Source organism: Papaver somniferum, chromosome 2 (assembly GCF_003573695.1).
Source record: "Papaver somniferum cultivar HN1 chromosome 2, ASM357369v1, whole genome shotgun sequence".
Classification (NCBI taxonomy): domain Eukaryota; kingdom Viridiplantae; phylum Streptophyta; class Magnoliopsida; order Ranunculales; family Papaveraceae; genus Papaver; species Papaver somniferum.
The window spans coordinates 79,383,508-79,396,478 of record NC_039359.1 but is presented as its reverse complement, the minus strand read 5'-3'; the positions used below and the strand labels follow the sequence as shown (position 1 = coordinate 79,396,478).

Below are 12,971 nucleotides of genomic sequence, written 5' to 3'. Positions count from 1 at the left end.
GCGGATGCCAAATTTGAAATCCATAATGTATTGGATTGGATGCGGACGAGGTGAAAACCGGTCCATACCGGCCCATGCTCACCCCAAGTCAAAATGAGTGCTGGGGTGGGCTATAGCCCTTAGCCTCCCGTCCTCAAAGATAGGTTATAGGACACAAACTTGTGTAATTTTCCTTGGGTGTCAATATAAAAAAAATTACAGTCCAACGGTGTCTAGACAGCCTCAGAGGATGCCACTCGTTTACTAACACGTGGAATAATTAAACTGTTACCTCCGCCTGCCTCTACTTTTCCTATTAAGCAGCTCTTCAGTCTTCCCTGCTAATAACCCTAATTCCCAAATGATCTAAATAAACTTTCAAACTTCAGGTCATAAATACTAAATTTTCATTTTTCATCAGATCATTTACCAAAACCCTGAGCATAAATATAGAAGAAAAACAAGAAGAAGCAGTAAATCATTCAAGCTTTCCTGTTCCAGAGGACATTCTTTTGAGATTACCATTTAAATCTATCTCACTATGACTCCGAGGTACAATTTACTCTCCAACCATACTTTTACTAAAACTCATTATGATCTCTCTGTTGAGAAACAAATCTTCAATGTAGATTAATTTAATTTCTGGGATTTGATTCGACATCAGTACATGGTTTAAGAAAAATAATATCATCCATATTTTTGGAAATCAATTCTTTTTTTTTTCTTTTTTTTTTTAATGTTATTGCCTTTGTTATGCACATTTTGTTAGTTTATGCGCTGGATTAGTTGTTGTGTAGATGCTGGGAATTTTTTTCAGTTTCAAACTTTAGTTCGAAATGTGTTAAACAACTATCTCACAGTATGAAAACAATCCTGCAATTTCCCTTTTCTGCTAGCTTTATTGTTCAAGTCTACTGGTTAGATATGTTGTTTCCTACAGTTCCTTAGATACTACAAGAGAAATGCGGCATGCCTAATTTCTAGGGCATGTGTCACCTGTTTGTGTACTGGTATAGAGGATTTAAGTAGTTAGAAGGATGGCGGGTGAACATTGCGAGAGTTAATAGTGAGACGACACACATACATAGACTGCCCTTCCTCCACAAAGACACTTAAGTACATTTTGTAGCATAGTTAAGACAATTTTTCAGTTAATTCGTAGATTGATGCATGACATGAAACGCATTACTATATGATCAAATCATGGGCTGTCCTGGCCCTGGCTTTGTATTCTGCCATTATTGTTTTTGGTGTAATCTGATCCTTAAAAGCATCCATTCACTCTTATTTTCTGCCAATTCTTAATTTTTTTTTCATATAGTATTCAGTAATGTCAATAATACTTACTAATGTTAGTGTTACATGGCAGTTTTGGAATAGGGAACCTTCAAGTTCAGGTGGCAAGTGCATAGCTGGAGCGATTTCACTTGATTTATCTAAACTGTGAGTGAGGTATTTTGCTTGGAATTAAGTTTGAAGCATATTGTTTCTTCTATTTATTATATCTAATATGTTAAGATAGGGTGTTGATTGTCATCCCCTGCATACATTTTTAATAGGTTTTTCGAGATCATGGTGCTTATAAACCAGGATCCTGGAGAATCGCAAGGGAAGGATAGAATTAGTGAATTGCCCGATTCCCTTATTAATCTCATTCTCAGTTTTCTTCCGACCAAATGCGTCATTTCCACAAGTGTTTTATCTAAAAGATGGAGGTACATTTGGACCTCAGTACCTGTACTTGAATTGGAATTTCCAAGGACTCCTGAACTAAAAGAGTACACAACCAGGGAGGCTGAAAGAGTCCGGGAATTATATTCATCGCAGCATCAGAGGTTTATGAATTTTGTTGATAATAAGCTTTCTCTTCACCATGAGACACGAGATATAAAGAAATTTTATCTCGACTGTCGTTATCATTTTTATCATCAAAAATCTCGGGTTGAAGAATGGCTATCTTCTTTACTAGCATAGTCTGGAAGAGTTTGTTTTCTACGCAGAATGTTCGCCGGATATAGGCTTCTTTCCTTCAAGTGGGACATTTGCATCACTTGTTACTTTAGAGGTAGATACATTGAGTCCAGTTTATCTTCCTGATGCAATAAATTTTCCAACGCTCAAGATTTGTTGGCTTAGGAATGCCGACTTGTATATGCATTCTACAGATCTGACTCGACAATTCTTTTCTAACCTCCCTGTTCTTGAAGAATTGGAGTTGACGGACTGTCAGTGGAACTGGTTCATATCGGAGCAATTATCAATTTCAGCTCCTGCTTTGAAATATCTGTCCATTACTGGTCCTAATGATGACCAATGTTACAATGAAGACTTTCCCTCTTATGAATTTATTTTTAACATTTTTGCACCAAATCTACAGTCCCTCAGGTATGTCGAAAATCTTAAACTGCTATGCAATCTATTGCACAATTACTAAGGAGACACAGTATTTATGTCTTTGCTAGCTAGAAGCAATTTTACTAAACTTTACTAATCAACTGAACTTGCTTGGTATTGTGAAGGATAGTACAAATGCCTATATATAGGAAACTCAGTATCCATATTACATGATTAATCTGTATCTTCATTCAATATAATTGTAAACAACTCTAAGAATTGCTATCTTAAACCTTAAATTACATTATGAACAAGGTACACCGATATTCCAGCGGACGACTATATTTTGCATCGCTCTGAATCACTAGTTGATGCGGAGATTGACTTTAAACGATTTGGTGTACCTCTGCCACAGGGGGAAGATTTAGTTGCAACTGAAGTTCTTGAAAAACTTTCCAATGTAAAGCTTTTAAAGATATCTGGCGAGACCTTTGAGGTATGCATGCTTATTTTCCAACTTAGCTGATGACTGCTGCAACCCTAATGGCACATGTGTCTTCACTCAATAATGCAATGTTTTCCAAATTAATTACTGGATTCCAGTAGCTTTACAAGCTTATGCTCTTTTGATCGTAGGCTCTCGCATTCCTGAACCATCTGTTGACAAATTGGCCCATGTTCCATAACTTGGTCCATTTGGAGTTCATTTCGGAGGTCTCTTTTAATAATAAGAATAAAACGATGTTAAACTTTCTCAGAATCTCACCTAATCTAGAAACAATTGTTATTGCTTCGGTAAGTTTACAAGTGATTATGCATACCTTCTCGGGTTCAATAATTTTATAATTAATCTTCGTAAATTAATTTGGATTTTGGTGGTTAGGCCTACTTAACATAATTTTCTAGCTTTTCACCGGATATTGTAGTTATTACACATTTAATGACAACTCATTCTCTTTCTAATATTTCGCTAAATTCTTAATTCTGTTCGCAGGGCTTTCTTGGAGACCTATCCAGCACTGATTGTGGTTGGACACCAGGTATGGTGCCTCAGTGTATGTTGTTGCACCTCAAGTTAGTCAAGCTGTTAGAGTTTGCTGGGTTCTTAGAAGAGCTCAATACTGTAAAGTCATTTTTGAAGAATGCTAGAGTCCTGCGGAGGATGATCATCAAATTCTTTTCAAATTTATCAGCAGTTCAGCAGAATAAAATAATGAAGCAGTTGATAAAAATTCCAAGAGGCCGCAGTAACTGTATTATGGAGGTCTTATAATATACAGCTTCAGTTTGTTCAAACTTTGGCTGGTTTAGTGCCAATCAATGCTTTAGCTATATGTACTGATTCATATATCTTGGACGTTAGATTTATGTAACTGAGATCGTCGCATCGGTTAATATTTCCTTACTTTTTGATTAGGTGGCTCAATGTTTTGTACCTGACTGCAGTAGGAGTATAGATTTTAGCAGAACATTATCAAAACTGATGCCAAGTATAGATTTTTTTTGTCTTCCATTTCCTTCTCATTCTTTGGAAAAGTTCAAATTTATGGATTGGGGGAGAATGCTGGTTGATGTCGTATGACTCGTATTAGGTGTGTCAGAATTGATTCTTCAATGAAATTTCACCATTTCGTCGAGTTGTTGGATGTGAATTCCAAAGTACTAGTTGGTGCACACTTGCACTACTCTTTCGTGGTGTTGGTATAAAACGGCAAGTTTGACATATTGTTTGCCAGGGGTTTCACCCTTTTCAAATGCTACTTGAATCATCTGTCGAATTCTCCAACAGATTACCAGATCAAATAAAACCACCAAGGGTCCATAGCTCAGTGGTAGAGCATTACGAGAGAAGCAAGTTTTTAGTCTTCACCGTCGGATTATACTTTTAACCCGACGTGAATCAGTATGTAAGAGATGGCTATATTTGTTAAGCTGATATTTTGTTTGAAGGAATTACTTTCACACAAACAATTCTAATTATTATGAGAAGGTGAATTTGGACAATTAGCAGGTATTACTGTATTAATATTTTAAATTATCGAGTGGTATTATTGTATTAACATTTTAAATTAAAGAAGTGAACTTGAACAGTTCTACCGTCCTAGTACTCTTTTTTATGATCGCCCTTACAAAAATTCTTTGATCCGCCCGTTTTGTTTCCATTGTGGAGTAGACAAACACGAAAACCGACAGATGGGCGAAACCAATAAATTTGACGGTTTGATCGTTGTGGTCTAACAAGAGATGGGCGAAACCAATAAATTTGACGGTTGGGCCCTTTTTACCAATAAAAAAATTTGGCGTTGGATTTTTGGACTGTGGAGGCGTACACGAGAGAAACAAGTTTTTATTCTTCACCGTCGGATTATACTTTTAACCCGACGTGAATCAGTATGTAAGAGATGGCTATATTTGCTAAGCTGATATTTTGTTTGAAGGAATTACTTTCACACAAACAATTCTAATTATTATGAGAAGGTGAATTTGGACAATTAGCAGGTATTACTGTATTAACATTTTAAATTATCGAGTGGTATTATTGTATTAACATTTTAAATTAAAGAAGGGAACTTGAATAGTTCTACCGTCCTAGTACTCTTTTTTTATGATCGCCCTTAAAAAAATTCTTTGATCCGCCCGTTTTGCTTCCATTGTGGAGTAGGCAAACACGAAAAACAACAGATGGGCGAAACCAATAAATTTGACGGTTGGGCCCTTTTTACCAATAAAAAATATTTGACGTTGGATTTTTGGACTGTGGAGGCGTACACGAGAGAAGCAAGTTTTTATTCTTCACCGTCGGATTATACTTTTAACCCGACGTGAATCAGTATGTAAGAGATGGCTATATTTGCTAAGATGATATTTTGTTTGAAGGAATTACTTTCACACAAACAATTCTAATTATTATGAGAAGGTGAATTTGGACAATTAGCAGGTATTACTGTATTAACATTTTAAATTATTGAGTGGTATTATTGTATTAACATTTTAAATTAAAGAAGTGAACTTGAATAGTTCTACCGTCCTAGTATTCTTTTTTTATGATCGCCCTTAAAAAAATTCTTTGATCCGCCCGTTTTGCTTCCATTGTGGAGTAGGCAAACACGAAAAACAGCAGATGGGCGAAACCAATAAATTTGACGGTTTGATCGTTGTGGTCTAACAAGAGACGGGCGAAACCAATAAATTTGACGGTTGGGCCCTTTTTACCAATACAAAAATTTGGCGTTGGATTTTTGGACTGTGGAGGCGTACACGAGAGAAGCAAGTTTTTATTCTTCACCGCCGGATTATACTTTTAACCCGACGTGAATCAGTATGTAAGAGATGGATATATTTGCTAAGCTGATATTTTCTTTGAAGGAATTACTTTCACACAAACAATTCTAATTATTACGAGAAGGTGAATTTGGACAATTAGCAGGTATTACTGTATTAACATTTTAAATTATCGAGTGGTATTATTGTATTAACATTTTAAATTAAAGAAGTGAACTTGAATAGTTCTACCGTCCTAGTACTCTTTTTTTATGATCGCCCTTAAAAAAATTCTTTTGTCCGCCCGTTTTGCTTCCATTGTGGAGTAGGCAAACACGAAAAACGACAGATGGGCGAAACCAATAAATTTGACGGTTTGATCGTTGTGGTCTAATACGAGATGCACATCTATTCTAACGCCGCGAGGATGAACAGAAAACGTCAGCGACCTAACATGTGTCGTGCGGTCTAAGTACAACCGTTGGTGTCTCTATCCCAGCCATGCAACCAAATATTAGCAGCTTAATGGGTACATCAAACTGCTAAATCCGTTGACTCTCTTTCGGTTATCCGTAATACTAGTTTTTCACATCATATCAAATTACACCTCTCCAGACCTTAAATATCAAATAAATCTCTTCCAGTTTCATTTTTTTGACAAATGTCTGGGCCCTTGTTAGTTCATCGTGTTCAGTGAACTCAAGAAAAAGATTTACCTATTTGCAGAAACTATACGTTACAAACTTAGCTTTCTGCAACACAAACACCAAGTGTGAATTTCTAGCAGGGTATTTGCGAAACATTTTGCAGTCATGCCCATTACCCGAGACATCGTGCTATATGTGATTTACAATTTCATTTTAAGACAATTAGAAAAAAAAGTAAATGAATTTGTAGTTTAACCATGCAAGTCGATGTATAAAGAGTGATGTGAAACTGATGTTGAGTAGGTATGAAGATTTGTAGAAGAATGGTAAAGATGGAAAAGGAAGATTTTTCGTTTCGAAGGTTGTTTAGAAATCCTTAAGGTATTGGACAAATTCAACCTATATTTGTTGGATGTTTTTCCACCAAGTACATCTCAATGAAGATGTCAATTGAGTTATAAATTTAGAGGTTAATTAGTATGGTCATTTCTAAGAAGAAGTAAATGTAATTCTTTATATCATATGTAATTTGATTTCAACCAAAATAAATATTTTTAACTAACTAAAACTAAAATTACATTAAATGGCAAAAATAAAAGTCACAAGTCTTCTAATTTTGATCATCATTGTGATTCCAGGGTCCAAGACCCGAGAAATTTTCCACTTGCCAATAAATTTGAGAATATCCGTATATCTTTGTATTGTTGAAAAGGAAAAGAGGTTGGTTGTAAACCAGGAGAGGTTGGTAGAGACGTATAAGAGGCTAGTTGCGGTGCAGCAGGAAGATAACCTTCATTCTAAATCTAGGTCGGGAATTATATAGAAAAGTATTTAGGGTTTGGTTAAATCACTTGAGGTTGTGTCACAAACACGATTCGTATTTCAGTATCTGTCACTTGTACATCTCCCTCATTCTCGTGCCAAAACTTATTGTGACTAGAAGCATTGCCGTAATTTGCACGAGCATATGGACTTAAACTTGGATTCAATCGAAATAGTGTGGTATCCACCTACCATTTTCGAAACCATCACCATCTGCAAAACGCCATTTTTTGACTTATCAACCACACATTGTTAAAATCTAGCTTTTAACTGGTTTCTAATGACATCTATATTGTAATAACGATAAGTACGTTGTATAGATGTTGGAACTATTGGCATCGTGGTTGGCTCTCCCTTATGAAGTTATACTTGGAAACTCCCAATTTAATTGATGCATATTTGATGAATGAGAATGGTTCTTCTTGAGGCGGTTGGCTAGGAATGGTAGATTTATTACAACCAAGACAAGCTAACGCTAGCATATCAAACCAATGGATGTACATATTGTAAACTGCAATTTCGGATCCGAAACTCTCTGGTACCATTATACTCTGCTTCAGTAATACTCATTTCAATGTTTTTTCCATATCTTTTCTTTGGCTTTCGTCGCAACCTATCAAAATATGATCAAGAGACTTGAGTCTTATGGGGTTAACCGCCTTTATAAAAGTACTCTGAAATTGGAAAAGTAGTCTTTATCCATATACCAAACACCTCCATACAATACCGGGTTGAAAAAAATAACTATTTGTAGTGATAATAAAAAATACCTTATACCCGAGGATCCCTAAACTCAGTAAAACTGTTGTAAGGATATAACAACATTTTGGGAGCTCCTTGTCATTTGTTGACATCTTTGATCAAAAATGAAAAGATTTTGGTCGTCACCAGTGTTCTTATCACAGTTTCTCTTGTAATACATGTCCATTATTGTAACTCTTTGGGTGTCATCTTTAAGAGATGTTTAACCGGCACATATTAGGTATCCCGCCAATGCTGGAATTTTTTTTCATAATTTATTATTTGACCATGTTTTTGTTCATAAAATTACTCAATTTAAAAAAGCAAAATTTAGGTATAAACCAGTGAAGTTTGCTTCGCCTATGTATGTCGTATCGAGGCCATAGTATGTTTCTGTTAAAATTGCAGACTCCCGATTAATGCTTCTAAGAAACCAACGTGAGAAATACTGGTTGAGTTAGGAAAGAAGGTTTGACCCAATAACTAGAAAACAAACACCCGTATGGTTTCATCATATTCAGCTTGTTAGAGCAATGCTCGGTTGAAACCACAAGTTTTCTATCTCAAGCTTGTTGTCAGTGTTAGATGATCAAAGCTATTTCTTGATTTCTATTCTACTAAGTTAAGTCTCGGACTAGGTTAGAATTTGGTAGTTGAGTATCAGACATCACCCTCGAAGACTAAAGATTGACGAAGACATTTGGAGAACTTCTTTTATCAGATACATGAAGAATGAACCATTTTATTTTACTCATTATTTTACTATTATCTGTTGAGACTATGTCGTATGAATTCTAGTATATTTACAAAGAAGAAGTTTTGAGTCAAGTTTGTCTTGTTAAAAGTCTCGAAATATGATTCAAGCATATATGTTCAAAAGTCCTTAACAATATTAATACAAAACAATTTATTGTTCGAGAATTAATTTGTGGATCAATTGAAAATTGCCTATATAAGTGATTTTATCGTTTGGGAATGTTTCAAACATCATAAGAAAGAAATTCAGAACTTATGATATTTTTGCTCAAGGTAGGTTGGAAAATCAGTTTGCAAACCATAGATATCTTATTTCAGAAATACATGGAAGGTTGGGTAACTAGTTCGCAAACCGCAAGTTCAGTTGGGAATAGTTTACGAACCGGAGTGAACAAAATTTTAGGTGTTGGTATAAAAGGCTTAAGGTTGGGGAACTGTACCCATCTGAGTACATAAGCCGAGTATGGTTCGAGAAACCAGATCGCAAATAGTGTACATCTGGGTTCTCGAGCCGAGTAGGGTTGGCGAACCCAGTTCAAGAACCGTGGCTCCCTGACTCATGAACTTTATCCTTACGGTTCAAGGACCAATTCATGGACGGTGCCAGTAGAATTTAGCAGGTACTCAAAGAATTATTTTTCAAATATGTTTAACATTGTTATGACTCTTTTAAACACTTCCAAGGATTCATTGATCACTAAAGCACTTATGTGTGCGCATCATGATTAAATTCTTGAGTGTCTAAATGAAAATCAACTTGATTATAGTTTGAAAGGCATATTTGCCAAATCAGAATGTTCATTATACACGATTCCGTAGCCGGAATACTGCATATATTCTTCCATTGTATTTTAAAGATAAATTCTCACATGTTTTAGTTAAATCCTAATTAGAGTTTCATTTAAGCAGAAAAGTGTTTGCTTAATTCTCAGGTTATCTTAACTTGAGCGCTAAGGAACCCTCAGTTTTGATAAACTATAAATAAAGATGCTCTTTAAACTGGGAAATTCAATCCCTAACACTTTTTTCCCTAGTTGATAGCTAGAGTTGTCCTCTATGAACCCAGGTTTCCTCTGAGAAACATAATTGGGTTTACGGATGAAAGATTTTTCTTTGGGGATTCGTTAAGCCAGGTCCGACTATATTTACCTTCATAGTTCGTCTATCCTAATATTGCTTTTCTGTTATCGAGGTTCTCGTAATATCTTTCAGGCAAGATATATAGAAATCACAAAGTTCTCTTCATATCAGACTTTGTGATACCTCAAGATAAAATATCTGGAAACTGTTCTTAAGTGGTAAGTTGGAAATTTTTCTTAATAGGTGGTAAAAGATCCAGTCTTCTCATCTAAGTGAGAGTAAGTATTCCGGATTCTGAGGTTTTCTAGCTTTGTCTATTGTGAACAGATTTCCAATCCTTTATCTTTAATCTAAGGGGAAATCAAATAGGCCTATTTTTTAGAGACAGATTGGTATCAAAAATCTTCACTAAGGTTGAAGCAACTCTTAGAGCATCTCCAACAGAAGGTTAAATTATTTTTTTTAGATGACACATAGGATTTTACACCCCCATCTATAAAAAACTCATCTCCAACAGTAGGTCCTATGAAATAGGAAGGGTGCCAAAATAAATACAAAGGTCTTAAAGAAAGTGCTAACTACACCTTCGGAAGCACCTCCACGTCGGTTTTTTTCTTTTTTAATAATTATTTTTTTCAGATTAAAAATTCGTAAAGAATAAAAATAATTCGTTAACTCCAACCATTTTGTTTCTTCTTCTTTCTTCTCCGTTCTTCTTTTTCTTCTCCGTTATCACCGTTATTTCTTGTGGGAAAGCTAGGGTTTTGCACAGAAAGCTAGGATTTTGAACAAACCATCGGTACATTTTATGATTCATGTGTTTCTATTTCGAGATTTCAATTATATCATTTAGAAATCTATTGAATGAAGTGTAGCAAATTTATATTTTCGATAAAAACCTCGCATCAATAGAATCGGAAACAGGGAAATTTAAATTTTCATGCCATCCATTACTTAGAATTTTCCAGATTAAAACAAATCGGTGTTCTTGTACAATCCAAACACTTTTTTTCTTCTAGTGTCACACCTTGACACTGTCAGTCATTTGATTATAAATGGATGATTGTAGTTCTGTCAGGTGGAAATAGAGACAAAACCAATTGAAGGTTTGGTAGGGTTCATTTGATTTATTTATTTTTTATGTTTCCAGTATATGAAGATGTCCCTAGGTGCGAAACAGGTTCAGTTTTTGGATTTCAATCTACAACTTAGTTGATGCGAAACTAGAAAACCAACCAACTGTAGTTTAAGTACAGCTGTACTAATTAGTGGAAGGTTTTCATGTGAAATCTATTAAATATTAAAAAATTTAGTAAAGGGAAGATAAACTTAGGTATTAAAAGAAAATAAGAAATCTTTCTTGGCAGTCTACACGTTTACTACTGATCTTAAATTTCTCTACAGATTTTTACATGGAAATTGTTTTCGTATTGATTACTAATTTAATAGATGTTAGATTATGCACTACAATTTTCCGAACTACATATGTATATATGTTCTCACAATCGGATTTAGATGTGTTTTCTAGGTGTGATAGATGTGAATGTCTGATACTTCATCAATTAGTAGTGAGGAATATTCCTGCCTAACAAAGCGGTTGTTAGATTTTGATGATATGAGCGAGGATGATATGTTGAACCCATATGGAATGACTAGAAAACTTGTAACACTTGTCCCGGTCATATGCGCAACAACAATGATAGACATTAAAAGACCTCATGGTGGCTCTGTTCCTGGAAGGCGTGTCATTCACCGCGATAGAATTCCTCGGCATAGGATTATTATTCATGACTACTTTAAAGGGGAAAAATCAAGGTACACAGCTGATCATTTTCGACGTCGTTTTAGGATGGACATCAATCTTTTTCTTCGTATCTTATATGATATTCGTCAGTATGATGATTACTTCACTCGTAAGGTTAATGCTGCTAAAAATGGAAGGAGTAAGTCCTTTAAAAAGATGGTTGCAGCTGTTAAAATGCTTGCATATGGTTGCGCCGCTGATAACCTTGATGAATATGTTCGAATTGGCGAGAGCACTGCAATTGAATGTCTCAAGCGTTTTTGCGATGCTATAATTGGTATCTATGAAGAAAAATATCTAAGGAAACCAACTGAAACTGATATTGCAATGTTGCTGAAGGAAGGTGAAAATCGTGGCTTTCCCGGAATGATTGGAAGTCTTGATTGTATGCACTGGCATTGGGCAAATTTTCCAACGGCTTGGCATGGTACGCACACCAATGGGTTCAAAAGAGTCCCAACTCTCATCTTAGAAGCTGTGGCATCTCAGAGTTTGTGGATATGGCATGCATTCTTTGGAATGTCAGGTTCGAATAATGATATTAATGTTCTCGATAGGTCTCCTCTATTCGATGACATCATTAACGGAGTTTCTCCTGCATGTCGTTTTACGATTCGAGGCAATCAATACAATATGGGATACTATCTCTCTGATGGTATTTACCCAAATTATGCTACTTTGATCCAGACAATTTCTAATCCTAATAATGAAAGAGAACACTTGTATACAAAAAGACAGGAAGCTGTTAGAAAGGACATGGAACATGCTTTTGGAGTCATGCAAAGCAGATGGCATATAGTTAAAGGACCAGCACGTATGTGGAAAGAAAAAGATCTTGGAAAGATTATGAAGACGTGCATTATCTTGCACAATATGATAATCGAAGATGAGCAGCTTCGAGGAATAGATCCAGAACTTTGGGAGCCTCTTCCAGATGACAAAGTTCCTTCTGTTAATTTGGAGCATGACTATCCTTTTCTTGTTTCGAGGATGCTGTATAGAATGAAACGAGTAAGAAGCACTACGGCACATAATATGTTGAAAACTGATCTCATTAATCACTTGTGTGATAAATATGAAGACGAGTAGCCCCCTTCGGAAGGTGGTGAGAGTGGTGCCTCGCTTGATTAGTGGACAAAAATAACTATTTGATCGTATTAGTTAATGCATTAGTTAGATTTATGAATGAAAGAATTTGGTGGTTTCTTTTGGAATAAATTTTGTTAGATTTATATTTTGGAAAGAATGTATTCCGGATCGTATTCTGAATTTGACTCATCTTATGAATGAACTTGTTGCTTTTAAGTTTTCAGACTTTTACTTTTGTTTCTTTTTTTTAGTACTTCACATTGTATTATTGTCCGGATTAGTATGTTCAAATCTAAACTTGTATTATCTTGGTATTAGGACTTTAAAATGTTGGGAGTTCCCTTTACTGATAGAGTCAACACAAAGGACATATCAAATCAAACTTAAGCTTTCAAAAACAAAGGAATTTCATTTATTCTACTACTGGAGAAAACACACACTAAACCTCTAGCACTGCT

At 35.4% G+C, this 12,971-nt stretch overlaps 2 protein-coding genes across 6 annotated transcripts; both read left to right on the top strand.

Annotated features, from left to right (window-relative positions):
• The first annotated feature begins 314 nt into the window (after nucleotides 1–314).
• Nucleotides 315–3,739, top strand: LOC113348145 (F-box/FBD/LRR-repeat protein At2g26030-like). 5 transcript variants are annotated; one of them, XM_026591851.1, is made up of 7 exons: nucleotides 315–531; nucleotides 1,349–1,431; nucleotides 1,539–2,044; nucleotides 2,145–2,364; nucleotides 2,629–2,809; nucleotides 2,950–3,108; nucleotides 3,308–3,739. In XM_026591851.1, exons 3-7 carry the CDS (start codon nucleotides 1,981–1,983, stop codon nucleotides 3,584–3,586), a joined length of 903 nt encoding a protein of 300 aa, XP_026447636.1. In that variant the 5' UTR covers nucleotides 315–531; nucleotides 1,349–1,431; nucleotides 1,539–1,980; the 3' UTR covers nucleotides 3,587–3,739. The 5 variants fall into 5 exon arrangements, 4 of the variants coding, with proteins under 4 accessions (XP_026447636.1, XP_026447635.1, XP_026447637.1 ...); XM_026591850.1 differs by having other exon boundaries at nucleotides 1,349–1,422; nucleotides 3,308–3,669; XM_026591852.1 differs by having other exon boundaries at nucleotides 2,187–2,364; nucleotides 3,308–3,669.
• Nucleotides 3,740–11,163: 7,424 nt separating this feature from the next.
• On the top strand, nucleotides 11,164–12,513 carry LOC113351462 (protein ALP1-like). Its single transcript, XM_026595441.1, has one exon. It carries the CDS (start codon nucleotides 11,164–11,166, stop codon nucleotides 12,511–12,513), a length of 1,350 nt encoding a protein of 449 aa, XP_026451226.1.
• The last annotated feature ends 458 nt before the right edge of the window (nucleotides 12,514–12,971 follow it).